Source organism: Haliotis asinina, chromosome 10 (genome assembly GCF_037392515.1).
Source record: "Haliotis asinina isolate JCU_RB_2024 chromosome 10, JCU_Hal_asi_v2, whole genome shotgun sequence".
Classification (NCBI taxonomy): Eukaryota; Metazoa; Mollusca; class Gastropoda; order Lepetellida; family Haliotidae; genus Haliotis; species Haliotis asinina.
Window position 1 is genome coordinate 58,314,220 of NC_090289.1, and position 15,111 is coordinate 58,329,330.

General features: G+C 42.1%; 1 protein-coding gene across 1 annotated transcript in view; it reads right to left on the minus strand.

Moving 5' to 3' along the window:
- The window catches only part of LOC137299135 (long-chain specific acyl-CoA dehydrogenase, mitochondrial-like), a 50,955-nt gene that overhangs the window by 15,112 nt on the left and 20,732 nt on the right, over positions 1 to 15,111 (minus strand). The window contains exons 4-8 of the mRNA XM_067831668.1: positions 14,816 to 14,922; positions 9,973 to 10,137; positions 9,139 to 9,370; positions 8,796 to 9,011; positions 6,574 to 6,701 (exon numbers count right to left, since the gene is read on the minus strand). Of these exons, the coding sequence (XP_067687769.1) occupies positions 6,574 to 6,701; positions 8,796 to 9,011; positions 9,139 to 9,370; positions 9,973 to 10,137; positions 14,816 to 14,922 (848 nt within the window). The remainder of the gene's footprint in view (positions 1 to 6,573; positions 6,702 to 8,795; positions 9,012 to 9,138; positions 9,371 to 9,972; positions 10,138 to 14,815; positions 14,923 to 15,111) is intronic.

The following is a 15,111-nucleotide window of genomic DNA, read 5'->3' on the forward strand; positions in this document are numbered from 1 at the left end:
ATTAACGAACAACTCAAGCGTGAAAACCATGCCGTTCAAACATTCAACGATGTCGATGAAGCAATGAAAGAATACTACCTACTAACTGGTAAACGATTGGAACCGCTCAATAAACCCACACTCGCTCAGTACTACACACCATCCAAGGGACAAATGAATCGTGAACTGGGCTTCATAGTGTTGGGTATAGCAGCTACTGCGTTGGTTGCGAAGCAATTAAACTAAAACACCTATATAAGTAAACATGAGACCCGCTCCATACCGATGCGAATATATACTTATGGGGAAGACTGAGGCCTGTGGTAGGAAATGCAGGAATCAGGGGTTCTGTTGTTTCCATATGGGAAGTCCTAACTACACGTGTTCTGTGTGTGGTATCGGGGTTAAAGGGCACTACTGTCTATGTAAAGCTCACGGAGCGAACGTAGTCAGACATCAACTCATCTACGAGAATAAAAAAGGCTACATAAAAGAACGTAGGCGACTGCTCAAGATAGCCACTTAAGAGTTACCTCCCCTTACTGTGAACCAATTAGACATTAGTTCTCTTAGGTGTAAACACGATGTCTACTGTAAGCGAGCTCAAGAGGGTCGCAAAACAGAGAGGTGTTATCGGGTATTCTAGAATGCGGAAGTCAGCATTGTTGAGATTACTAGGTTTAGAAGCCCCTCCTACGGTAAAACAATTAAAAGCTCAAGCAAAACAGCTTGGACACACGGGTTATTCAAACCTGGGGAGAGCCGGGTTAACCGCATTGTTATCACATGCCCCCGTAGCACGTCCCACTGTAAAACAACTGAAAGCCGAGGCACACGATTTGGGTTTAGGCGGGTATTCCCGTATGAGAAAACCACAGCTTTTAGAATTATTACGGCAGAATAGAGCTATTGACCTACAGTTCGTGCGCACTGAGCGCGCTGTAGGCAACTATTTGAGAGGTTGGCGCATGGACGTTGATAGAAACATAGACATTACAGATATCAAGCCTCTGATAGCTGATAAGGTCAACCAGGAACTAAATAACCTAGGAAGTATCAAGTTTCAGATCACAGTGAAAATGTCGCTCGATAAGGAGGGCTCCACAGGGGTCACTGAGTATGTTCAGCCTTACTTCCGAGGTCAACAAGAGGTCGTCACACATGCAGAGACCATTGACGCATCAATCGATAATAGTTTTCAGCAGATACGAGAATACCTAGAACGCTACACACACTTGGGGTCCGGGTGGGCTGTAGATAAAATCGATAATGTCTATCTAGACATAGCTAACTACGTGCCGTTCAGAGGCGGGTCATACCTAGCCTTGCCCCCCTACTATAAGAACAAACAAGCCATAGTAAACGTTAAGAATAGAGGAAACGATTGCCTGAGGTTAGCTATCAGGTCAGCTTTATTTCCAGCTGACACTAATCCGAACAGGGCTTCTAATTATCCACAGGACGATGGGCTCAACTGGGATGGTATAGATGAACCCACCCCCATATCTCAGATCACTAAAGTAGAAAAACAGAATAATCTGGCTATAAATGTCTTTGGGCACGAAGGTAACACAACAATAGTACACAGGGTCAGCCCGGTGAAGGATCGCCAAGTTATCAATATATTCATGATCCAGAAAGGTGACAAGTATCACTACACATGGATAAAACACTTTAGCAGGCTGTTGTGTGACCAATCGGCATACAGAGGGAAAAAACACTTCTGTGAGCGATGCCTACACGGCTTCACACGAGCTGATTTATTAGAATCCCACCGGGAGGATTGCCAAGGTGTGGGGCAGACGGCTATACGAGTCGACATGCCTAAGGAAGGTGACAATATCCTAAAATTCAATAACCACAAGAACCAAATGTCTGTGCCTTATATTATATACGCCGACTTCGAAGCCTTAGTGGTTGGGGAATCCCCCACACCCCCTAGTGGGGGTAGCTTCACCCACAAAACCCAGGAACATAAGGCCTGCGGTTTTGGATACATTGTCGTCCGTTGTGACGGGGAAACTAAAGCTCCGGTAGTGTATAGAGGCCCTGACGCGGCTGAAAGGTTTCTAAAGTGTTTGCAGGAGGAAGAAAAAATTATTAGGAATGCATTGTATAGAATCGCTCCCATGCGTATGACCCGAGCCGACAGGCTAGCTCACGCTAGTAGCACTAACTGTCACGTGTGCGACTCACCACTTAACGGTGATTCGGTGAGAGATCACTGTCACATAACTGGTAAGTATAGAGGCGCCGCTCACAACGCGTGCAACCTCAAGCTTAAAATCAACCCTAAGACAATAAACATCCCCGTTGTCTTTCACAACTTGAGAGGGTACGACTCACACTTGATCATGCAGGCCATCGCGAAAATCGATGGTAATATAACGTGCATCCCCAACAACATGGAAAGATACATCTCCTTCAGCTTAAACGGACTTAGGTTCATTGACTCGTTTCAGTTCCTCCTGTCGTCACTCGACAGTCTGGTCAAGGCCAACAATACCTTCCCTATCACCGATCGATACACAGACGCCGAGACTAGACCCCTGCTTATGAGGAAGGGTGTGTACCCCTATGAGTACATGGATAGTTGGGCCAAGTTCACCGAGACCAGACTACCCCCTATTGACTGCTTTTATAGCAAGCTGAATGAGGCGTCCGTCTCACGAGATGATTACTCGCACGCGACTAACGTATGGAATAAACTGGGTTGTAAGAACCTGGGCGATTATCACGACCTGTACTTGAGGACAGATGTACTGCTGTTAGCCGACGTGTTTGAGAGGTTCAGGCGGACCTGTTTCAAGCAGTATAAACTCGACCCCGCATGGTATTACACCAGCCCAGGTCTGTCGTGGGACGCCTTGCTTAAAAAGACCGGAGTTAATTTGGAATTGCTCACAGATTACGACATGCACCTATTCATTGAGAAAGGCTTGCGAGGTGGGATTTCCATGGCATCCAAACGATACGCGAAAGCAAATAATCAATACGTGAAAGGTTACGATCCTAACAAACCAACCAATCACATTCTCTACCTCGACGCAAACAACCTGTACGGCTGGGCCATGAGTCAGTATCTACCTACAGGGGGATTTGAATGGGTACCCCACGTTGATGTTATGGGGGTTGCACCAGATTCGAACAAAGGTTATATCCTCGAGGTTGACCTAGAGTATCCCAAGGAATTACACACATCGCACAACAGCTACCCCCTGGCCCCCGAACGTATGAGGGTTAACCCAGACTGGATGTCTGAGTACCAACATAACTTGTCAGGTGGGCGTGTGACAGACGTTGAAAAACTCGTGCCTAACTTAATGAATAAGACCAAGTACATCGTTCACTATCGCAACCTACAGCTGTACCTGTCGTTGGGTATGAGGCTGACCAAAATACACAGGGTGCTCATGTTCGACCAGAGTCCATGGATGGAGCCCTACATCAGAATGAACACAGACCTACGAAAAAAAGCCACCAGTGATTTTGAGAAAAATCTCTACAAGCTCATGAACAACTCGGTGTTTGGTAAGACTATGGAGAACCTGAGGAAACGCGTGACTGTGAAGCTGGTTCGGTCGAGTGAGGAAGACAAGCTCAGGAGATTGATAGCCAGTCCGGCATTCAACCGTAGTAAGATATTCACAGACAACCTGGTTGCCCTACACATGAAGAAAAGCCACATAAAATTTAACCGGCCTGTTTACGTGGGGATGAGCATCCTCGATTTATCCAAACACCTGATGTACGACTTTTACTACAACGAGCTCAAGAAACAGTACGGCGACAGGTGTGAAGTGCTGTACACTGACACGGATTCCCTGCTGATGGAGATTCGAACCGAGGACGTGTACGAGGACATGAAAAAACACCTCGATTTATACGACACCAGCGACTACCCTAAGACCCATACCCTACACAGTACGGTAAATAAAAAGGTCCTAGGTAAGATGAAGGACGAGTGTGCTGGCACGCCCATAGCCGAGTACATAGGTTTGAGACCTAAGATGTACTCCATACTGAAAGCCGACAATAGTGAGATCCGGAAGGCTAAGGGGGTTAAGAAGTATGTGGTGAAACAACACATCAAACACGCCAGATTCAAGGAAGCCCTGTTCAAGACCCGTACCTTTAGACATAAAATGAACACACTTAGAAGTGATGGGCATAAGATATACGGACTGACTATAAACAAGACGTCCCTATCGCCTATGGACACGAAACGTTGGATAGCTATTGATGGAATAAACACATACGCGTATGGACATGAAAAAATTTGAGGCTATTTACTACAGCCCGCGTGGGTACTGGAAAGGAGCTAGCGCAGTAGATAAGCTAGCTAAACTAGCGCGAGTACCCCCGGAGGAAGCCAAAGCGTGGCTTGAAAAACAAGCCCTGTGGCAGATCTATTTGCCGGCACCACGCTACGTGCCTAGAAGGAGGTTCGGTATTAACATACCTAATAGCATTCACCAGGCAGACCTACTGTTCCTACCCCACGACAAGAGGTACAAGTATGCCTTAACCGTAGTGGACGTAGCCAGTCGTTACAAGGAAGCCGAACCCTTGACCACGAAAGATTCGGCCCAGGTAGCCAGAGGATTCGAACGCATATACAAACGCAGCCCGCTGACGTGGCCAACAGAGCTGCAAGTTGACCCCGGACGGGAGTTCATGGGTGCCGTGTCACAACTGCTAGCCAAACACGATACAAAGGTCAGGCGTGGCACGGCCGGAGCCCATCGCAGCCAAGCCATAGTTGAGAGATTTAATAGGACTTTGGCTGAGCGCTTGTTCGGCTATCAGTATGCTAGGGAGATGGTCACCCCTGGAAAACGATCGACTGAATGGGTCACGAGGTTACCCAAGGTGGTGTCGGCAATCAACCATGAAGTCACCCGTCTCACCGGTAAGAAACCGGCAGACGCTATCAAATTAAAATCAATAGTTGCAGAGTCGGCCGCTCCATTGCGTGGGAAGGAGAAACAGATACCAGATAGGGCCCTAGTGAGGTATCTATACCAGCCGGGGGAACACGAGGGCGATAGCCGTAAGCGGGCCACCGATCCTATATGGTCAGTCAAAACTTACAACATAGATAAAGTGGATATAAAAGCCGACGAACCTAACTTGTACTACTTGAGGGGTGGGCCGGGTAGGGGGTTTGTAAGAGAAGAATTATTGATCGTACCGTACGGCACAGTGTTACCTCCTACCAAGGCACAGTAATTACCGCCAACTTTTTTATAGTAGGGGTAATAGTAGCAAGAGCTAATGGCCCAACCAAAGCCTTATTTAGTAAATAAGGCTTTGTAGAGGCATTTCTTGAAAGTGTTTTAGAATCACTATTCCCTATACTACTACACCTACCGAGTTGTGAATCAGTAAAGAAGAGGGTAATGTAACAGAAGCGTCAGGCACTTGCTGGTGTGGGTCGCACACCACAAACGCATCAAAATCCTTGTGTTGTGATGTTACCATCTCTGGTATTGGCGCCCAGGAGACCGGCAAAGCAGGTCTTGATACTGCGGAGTGCAGGTCTTGAACTGCGGAGTGCTATGTAATGAAGCAGTCACACCTGAATAACCCATAGAGCAAGTTACTAATGGTGCCCTGACAGCTGCAGTTAATCCATGTGGAGGCACACTCCTAACCATCCCACTGCCGACTGTATGTGCACTAAGCACTGCACTTGAACCAACAAGGGAAATAACCACACTGTGATCAAACACTGAACCAAAGTCAACCCGAATAAGTGCTGTATCGAACCAATACTGCTGTTGAGAGAGCGGCGCCTCAGAATACAGCGCCGCACTGGAGCGATATGGTTGAGGAAGCACTGAACCGAGACTGCCCTCATCATCGTCTAACCCTTCGCAATACGTACATCTTTTAGACCTATCACAAATGCCTATGCAATCCACACATAAGTTGTGAAGTTGTGAGGGTCTGCCGCTGAGAAGTTTCTATTACATTGACTGCAACATTTACGCTTCTTAGATGCCTTCTCTTCAGATCCACCCATGTTTATTCACAATTCCAACTTATATCTTCACAGAGACAACAAGTGTCCACACTGTGGTGCAACAAGAAAGAGAATGACAAGTACAAGTCTGCATGAGCAAGATGATTGACAGGTGTCTATGGCGGTGGCAGAGGTCGGGTGGTCAGAGACCAGGAAGATTTGATTCAACTTAGCTGAAGCACGTTTCCACACATGGTCGAAGTGAAGAAGAGAGATGCATTATGTGAGATAGGATAAGTTGAACAATAATCCTTTTCAACTGAGTGGTATGATTGAGAGTATACCCCAATAATTAGATTTTGCTCATAATAGCATAGAAGATCGTGATCATCTGAATTTTGGTACATTTGTTATGCTAACTTTCAAACAAAAGTATGTATTACACAGCTCATACATATTCAGTACCTTAGAAGTTAGTCTTGGTATAAATCTATAAAAGGCAAAAACAATAGCGATAAAAATACAGCCTAACAATAACATTACAATTTGGAAGGGAAACGTGTTAACAATTTAACAAGACAACAATGCTGAAGTGATATCATGGAAGGAGAGTTTTTCCTACTGACCAGTATTTGGCCATCGAGGCCATGCCGTTGTCTAGCTTCCTCTTGTTGTGCAGATCTAGACACTGATCAACAAATGCTCGGCCCACACAGATATCAGTCTTCATCTCAGCCAGTTTGTGCTGGATCGTCTGAACAATATCCAGATAAAACATAGCATATTAGACATTTCTTAAAGCTCACATGCAACCAAAAAATCAAACACAATTAAAACACAATTATCACTAATTCATGACATGTAACATACATTGCTGCTTGTGAAAAAACAAATAAACAAAATTATAAGCGTACAATCGGGATTCAAAAGTGCAATATTTTGTACCTGGGCTTACTTCCCTTGAAACAAAGCCCTCAGGAGACCAAACCTAGTCATAGCGAGTGGGTGTGCACTCAAGTGTAACACCGGCTTCTGATTGGCTGGTTTATTTGCTGATATATGTGTTCAGAAAGATGATCTGTTTGATGGGCATTTTAGAAGTATGGCAAGTCACAAGAAAGTAAGATCTTTATGGATAACAACTTCTTTTATTGTATATTATATGCATTATTTCAGTAGGGATTTATATACCGTTGTCAAACAAAATTATATGCACTAGAAGAATTTGTTATCCATAAAGAATGTATACAGAGATGTTGGGTTTTGTAAATAAATGTTGTCTGAATTTGCGTTTGATCCAATCAAGAATCATCTCAGTAGAGATGGTGAACTACTTCGTGGCTGGAAACAGTAATTCATCCAAGTACAAAGCAGGACTGATGAGAGTAGTTTCCGTCAGATCCAGTCATCAGAGAAAAGTGGATGTAGTTTGTTTGCAATCCATAGACATAAAAACATGTCATGTGTACAAGTATCACACTTGCATAATTACATAATGTGGCAGAGATAGGACTTGGGTGCACAAGTAATAATCAGTTTATTTTGTTTATGGCGTATAGCTTGATACGTGTTAAGTTCAAATTGCATGTTGTCAATAACTAAAGCTGTGTATTGCATATTAGCGATATTGTCTTTAGCAGACAGGCAAGAAGACATATAGGTGTCAATAAACTAGACACTGAGTTTTCTCTTTGACGCAGGCTGCTTACCACAATAAACAAGTTTTTTTATGTAGCGAATAGATTATTTACTTGTTTGTGTACACAACCAAGATTAGACGACCTCTTGCTCCAGGCATGCACACTGTCTTAAGCTCTGTGAGCCTATTCACTGCGCATGCATTATGGGCGCACCGCAGCACAACTGTTGACACCACTTTTTCCCCCAAGTGCTGGGAGAAATTTAGTGAATCGTTTGAACTCCAATTTCATGGCTCTTTTTCCTCATTTTTTTTTCTCAACTTTATAGGTTGAATTGGCATTTTTGATGATTTGCTTTGGCAAGAGCATACCGATGGGTATCAGAATCTGCAAAGTTGTGTTTTACGTTGCATGTGACCTTTATTATATTTTCAAAACAGACCATGCAATGTAAACAACCAAACTATAAATGTGTTCTTGTGTCATGACAGTCTAAGTGAACATAGTTTCAGTACTTTTTGTTACACTCCACTACTGAGTCTAACAAAACCAAGTAGGAGGTAGCGTCACATAACCTTTGAGACTGACCAATCAGGACACAGCTTACCAAATCACGAAAGTCAATATTTGCACTTACATATTGTACCCCAGCGATTCTGAATGCTATTTTCCATACGATTGCTACCGTGCAGTGAACACTGTGCATGGTACAATATTGTCAACAGCGAGCAAACCATGTCAGTTTCTTTTATTGAGGGATCAGTGTCAGTGACAAGCAAATTTTTCAAGTCCCACCAAACCCTAAACAGTAGCCATTGTCTGATTGGTGAAATCTGTCCGACGGTCATAGGTCGCTCAAAGGTTACCTGAGGTGACCTCCTACTACGTTTTGTTAGACTCAGTAGTGGAGTGATGTGAACAGTACTGTGACTCAGTTTACTTAGACTGTGTCATGACTGCAGCGACCACCAATGACAAATCATAAGTTTGCGGTTGTGGGGACCTGTGATTCAGGAAGAAAAAAACTTTAGTTTTGGAACGGAATTCCTCAAGTAAATCAATTATGAAACGAATCTTTGAACATTTTGGCCAACACCCTGCCAGTGATTTCGAGGACAAGAAAACAAGGTAAAGCCCTGGCAATGTATAAAACACACCATGACATGGACTAGTGATAGACAAGTCTTTAAAGTGATGTCCAGGACTACCTGCAGGTTGGAAAGACTCCTGCCAAAAGCCTTGCGCTGTTTGACATATGATCTTGTCTCTTCAAACATCCACTCACAGGCAGCAATGCCCATGTCAGCAATGATAAGTCTTTCTTGTGGCAGCTCCCCCATCAGGTAGTAGAATCCCTTGTTTTCCTCTCCCAGCAGGGCTTCCTTCGGGAGACGCACATCCTCGAAAAACAGCTCTGCTGTATCCTGTGAATAAGAGGCTGGGAATCAGCATTATTGAAGAAGCATACCTCCTTGTCCATGAAGGTGCTTTGCAAGTTCTGTATACTACTGGCTGTTCGTAGGATTCTTGAGGCGTATTCTCTGTCAGTACCTGAGCCTTCATTCCCATCTTGTCCAGTTTGCGACCCTTGATAAACCCTGGAGTCTCAGCATCCACCAGGAATAGACTGATGCCATGTGCAGCCGACTTGGCCCCAGTGTTGGTCAGTGCCACTACGATGACAAGGTCACACATGTAACCATTGGTGATAAACACCTTGCTGCCATTGAGAATGTAGTCAGAGCCATCCTTCTTGGCATTGGTTCTGACTCCCTGTAAATCACTGGAAAAATCACAATGCAGGATTAATTCTCTCAGTGATATTTAGAGGTTGTAGTGAAACAAGGATGAGTTCTTCACATACATAACAAAACTGAATATTACATTGAGTACACTACGATTCAGTGTACTTTCTAGATTTTGCACTTCTTGTCTGACACCAAAATCTATTCACTTGAGATGAATGATTTATGTTGTGTTCAAAACCACATAATGGTGTGCATGTTCTTGTGTGTACGTCTGCTTGTACCAGTCAGGACTTGATTACTTTGTTGCCCATTGAGACACTATGGATAACATAGACACCTTACTGAGACACATTACACCAACTCCAGTCTGACAGGTCCTTGCCTTCATGCTGTGTGCCACACTAGGCACAAACAACTACTGATACCCTTAGCTATGACTTGGCCAGTGGGTCACGCTACTGACCATCCACTCCCCAGAGGAGGTGAGTCAAGACCCATAAAATAATGAGTAGTCAGTTGCCTTTTTCTATTACAAGACCTAGAATGCAAACTGCCGAACAGAAAACGATAATCAATACATATGTATCCCGACACTAACACAATGTCTACTTCGTCATTGATAAACAATAAATCCAACCTGCCGGCACCCGGTTCAGTCATGGCGATGGCTCCAATGCAGGTTCCTGCCATCATCCGAGGAATGTACTTCTCCACCTGCTCCCTGCTACCGTAGTTGGTGATGTAGGGCATGACAATGTCCGAGTGTAGTGCAAACCCTACTCCAGAGTTGTTGCCATACATTCTACAAAAAGTATTATCGAGTGAAAAAGGCTGAATGTTTGTTGATCAATCTGTACTTATACTTTCAACTGCGCATATGGATAACACAGCAGAGGTCGTAAACCAGTCCGGTTCCTCACAGAAGAAACAAGCAACAAGCAGTCTACAGAAATTGCTCTGGATCAGTGTGCCCTTTAGGCAGCATTTAGCTACATTCCAGCAAATTCTTGTTCACAATTGAGTATCATCCCCAGCTGATCCCTTTGTTGACATGCATCAACAAAGAACCTGACTACTGGCTCCCAGGTCTTAATAATAATAATGGCTATTCATACCGTGCCTTTTCCACACTTATGCATGCTTACTGTGCTAACAGCTATCAACATCACCACTGGGAACTATTATATCCTGGAATGACTATGGACCTCTACAAACGATAAACATTCTGTGATGGTTTGCTCTCCACAGGTACTCATCAGAAGTGTCATGCCTGTGTTAATGAAGTGTTTTGTCATAAAACCTGGGGCCAGACATACAAAGAAAGTAAATTGATGAAAAGCCTCATGATTATTTGTCCATACATACATTCTGTAAATTCTAGTACAGGAAATAAATCATATATTAATATATATGACATGAAGAAAGACCATGAAAAGTGAAAAGTTAACAACACACTTTAAATAATCACATCTTGCAAATAAATAGCACATGGCATATCTGTGGGTCATGATTAATCTGTGTATTAAGTTTGGAGAGTCTTGCATGAATAGTTTCTGTGATATGCTGTGATCATGTGACCATGAAACAAAGTTTGCACCAAGTCATGTTTCCATGGAAACAACTGTAATAGGACAAGTCTGGCCATCAACTGTGTACAGTATTTTCAAAAGGTGTTATATTGAAACTCTAATGGACAAGCTTCTTTTCCCAGGTTCTTTCCACTCTTTGTTGCAGGGTGAAGGACAACTGAACACATTATAGCTTTAACAAAGAATATTTATTATAATAACACAGTATAGATAATTGCACTTATTGGAAACGTTAATGCTTTACATTATGAGTAGCATGAAAAGATCACAGAGTAGCAAGTCAGTACACACTTCCCACATCTAATGCCAACCTGACTAAGTTCTGCAGTAAAGAGAGATCACTGACACTGACCAGCCTGCTACAATGTTTCAGAGTCACATCTAATGCCAACATGATTGCTACAAAACAGCAACATGCATCAACATCTTGCAATTTTCTACATATCACATATGATGCCAACCTGACTCAATTCTGCAGCAAATAACTAACTACAACAACTCAATGTGAGACAACTCAGGACTGGTACAAACTGTGTCAACTCAACTGATGCTAACTCAACTAGGTTCTGCAGTAAACATCTAACTGCTACAATGCAACAGAGGGGGTGAACCTCAAATGAAGCCTAAGAACGGTGTCTTACTCTCATGCCAACTCAACTAAATATAATACTTGCAATGCACCATGTAAAAATGAAAAAGTACATAAAATCCTCCCGCAAAAACCCAACAAGATTGGATACAATTATTCTGCAAGCGACTTTTATTTCCTTTCCTACTTGCTCTAACCTCTACTGTTTTATATAAGAAAGGGAATGCATGGAGGCACCATGCCGGCAGAAATGAATCCATTCACTCTGTTTGAATTAACTACCTCACTCTATTACAACTAATTTGTTAAACAAACAAAATAAGAGGGTGTGGAAAAAGGGTTTCGTTCTGATACAGAATGTATGTTGATGCAGAAAACATTTTTTATTCAATTAATTTATAATTTCATACATTAAAGATAAGTGTTGTCAAAAGGTTGTACTCTTAATGTTGCAAAGTACAAAGTATTAAAATAGTGTGGTAATTTTCAATGTAAAATTTAGTTCAGATGAGGTTCAGAAAGTCTAGCTAGGCTATAACTGTTATTAGTTTTCCTAAAAGTATTATCATGATTGTAAAAATAGATTACTTCCGCTTGATCATTAGTGTTGCTCCTCTAAGCACATGCCTTGTCACTGCCTCCATGTTGTAGCAAGATGTGGTAGTGGGCATGAACACAAATGTGAGTAGCATTGTTGGTTTTTATAAGACATTTCAACACATAGGAGATAATGTTTGAAGGTTTTGTTAATTGTACATTTAATTGATATATTTTGTAATAGTTAAGGTTGAAGTAATTTACTTAGAATTTTCATGAAGTGATGTTAGGAATCATTTACTTAGCAAGTCTTTACTTTTGCCTTGTAGTTTTCTGCACCTCACCAAGGCAAAGGAAAGAAATGATTACTGTGAATATAGAATAAACTTTTGGTGCGAATTAAGGATTTTTGTGTCTTGCATCCACAAAGTACGAAGCGGGGAGCTCTCCCCTCCAACCAGCTGCTGGTCATCATGGACTCACTACTGACAGGCGCTACAGCGCTTTTGTACCCATCCCGAGTGACTACCCGAATGAAGAAAGTTAGGCTATCAGCGATTGGAGTGCAATACTGATACCTCTCCAATCAGAGCACTCCTAGTATGCGCTCAACTGGATAGCTAAAACATGTGGCAATTAGCCACAACAGACGAACTGATGGACTGACTGACGGACTGACTGACTGACTGAACTAGGAAATATCCAAAGCACTCACTAAAACAACTGGAATACATACGAGCTGCAACTCTCATCAGTACACATAAGTACTGATGAGTACTGACGAAAATCCCTGTTCTACCACACAACAACTAAACAAAAGGCAAATGGGTAATGACTAACATGTGTGAGAAGTTTGGTGAACCCAGCATTTAAACTTAAGGAGATATGCTCCAGACAAAACTAGATCAAGATCACTTCGGTTCCCGAACCAGCTCTTCCTACAAGTTCCCAAATTCCACCTGGGGTTAAAGGCTTTCTCCTATGCTGCACCAACTCTTTGGAACTCTTTACCTCTAGAAATCAAACTCTGTGAATCTCTCTCAGCTTTCAAGTCACAAGTTAAAACTCACCTGTATCAGAGCGCCTGTGACTGACTCTAGCAATCAATTCTTTTTAGCCCATTTAGCATTCATATTGTGACAGAGTCAACTTTGTATATAGTTACTGCTGTAAATATAATAAACATGTGAATCTTTTAAAGTATCGTGTGATGGTATTATTTTGATGAGATATACTAACTCATTAAGTAGCCTAAATCTACCTAAATTTATCAGTTACTTTACCTTCAACATTTTATATCCTAACCCTAGCTCTCTAAACACCAATCTAGTCTCAGTGTAATCTATTTCAGTAATCCTCATTTGCACTGCATGCTTTTCTCCTGTCAATCCCTCTTAAAACATGTCCTTTGCTCAGGCTAGTGTGTAAGTTCTATTGTTCTGTGTTCATCCAAGCATGTAAGGTATCATGGTATTTAAAGTTTAATTTGATCTAGTTTCATGTCAGTATCTTATGTGGTCAGCATCAGACAGGTTGTGTTTTTTGGGGATCGAGATCATGGTGATCTGGACTGTGTTTCATATATGAAGGTTAGTAATGCCTAGTCTTGTATATATTTCTTGTGGTTTGCTATGTGTGTTTCATAGTTGGTGGTTGCACTGGCTATTGTTTATAGTATTGTTGATATCTCAACATTCGCTCTTCATTGTGTGTAAATAGTTTAAATGATGGTAACTCACAGTACAGTGAGTTGTGTAATTGCTATGTTACATAATTACCTCCATTATAGCATCACATGTAGTTATTAGTTTCTATTTCACTTAAGTTTAATCTCAATAATCTTCTCATCTTCCTACTTTGTTGAAACATAATTGCTGTTAGTACCCTCGGCCTTACAATAAAATGAATGCTTGTATAGATGTATGTGCGTATGTGTGGTTAGATGTGTTTGTTTGTATTTTTACCATAGTTGCTATTTTAATAGTTTGTTATACATATTACTATCTGCACATGGCATTTATTCATCCTACAGATAATGTGGGCAGGATGACTTAGGTGTGTCAAGTTGGCAATAGCACAGGTGGCACCAACCTGGTATGTTTTCATTGTTCAAAGTACATTCTTTTTAGTATATTCTAATGTCTACAATAAGCGTAATGTTTACATTATCAGACTCGTGTAATGTAATTAATGTATTATGATGGTGCTAATCATATGAATATCAGAAGTTGCCATGGTAATGCATATATGTTTAGCAATATATGCGCATGTGTGTGTTTGCATTTAGTATTTGTGAATATGTAGTAAGTATATAGTAATGAGATTTGTTTTACCACATTTCAGGCTAAATCGTCTTTATTACATTTATGTAATAAAATATCCACCTCCTCACACCCCAGTGGCTTTGTCGTTTTGTCTGCATCCTAACGCTACTACAATATGTCTCTTACAAAAAAACCCAATAAAATACAAAAACAAAATATGAGATGCACACCATTAGAGTCTACAAGTCTACAACGTCTTTGAATTCCACAGAGCGTTTTTTGTGGAGAAGTCGATAGAGTACTTTCCCGGTTTCATACAGATGGGCAGACGGACACGGAGGCGAGCCCTACATGACCTCAGCATATATGGCTGGGGCATAAATATTCATTGAAAATATTTAGGTCCATTTGAAAGCAGTGAAAACACATGCTCAGCACTTAGTTTCACAAATAAAACATGCAATAAAGGGAAACCATTTATAGCTCTATGGACAAACTCACTGTTCTTCCCATGTAATGGCTGTTGACAGCACATCGCCACCAATACCTCCTGCTGACTCTGGTGTCTGAACGCCCAGCAACCCGTGTGTCCCAGCCTGTTCCCAAACCTACAACACATGCAAACATGATCACCCAGCAACCCATGTGTTCCAGCCTGTTCCAAAAACCTACAAGATATGATAACAACATGAACCCTCAGCAATCAGTGCATCCCGAGTAGTATAGGGAATAGGGGTTTTGGCTCACTTTCAAGAAATGTCTCTACAAAGCCTTATTTACTAAATAAGGCTTTGGTT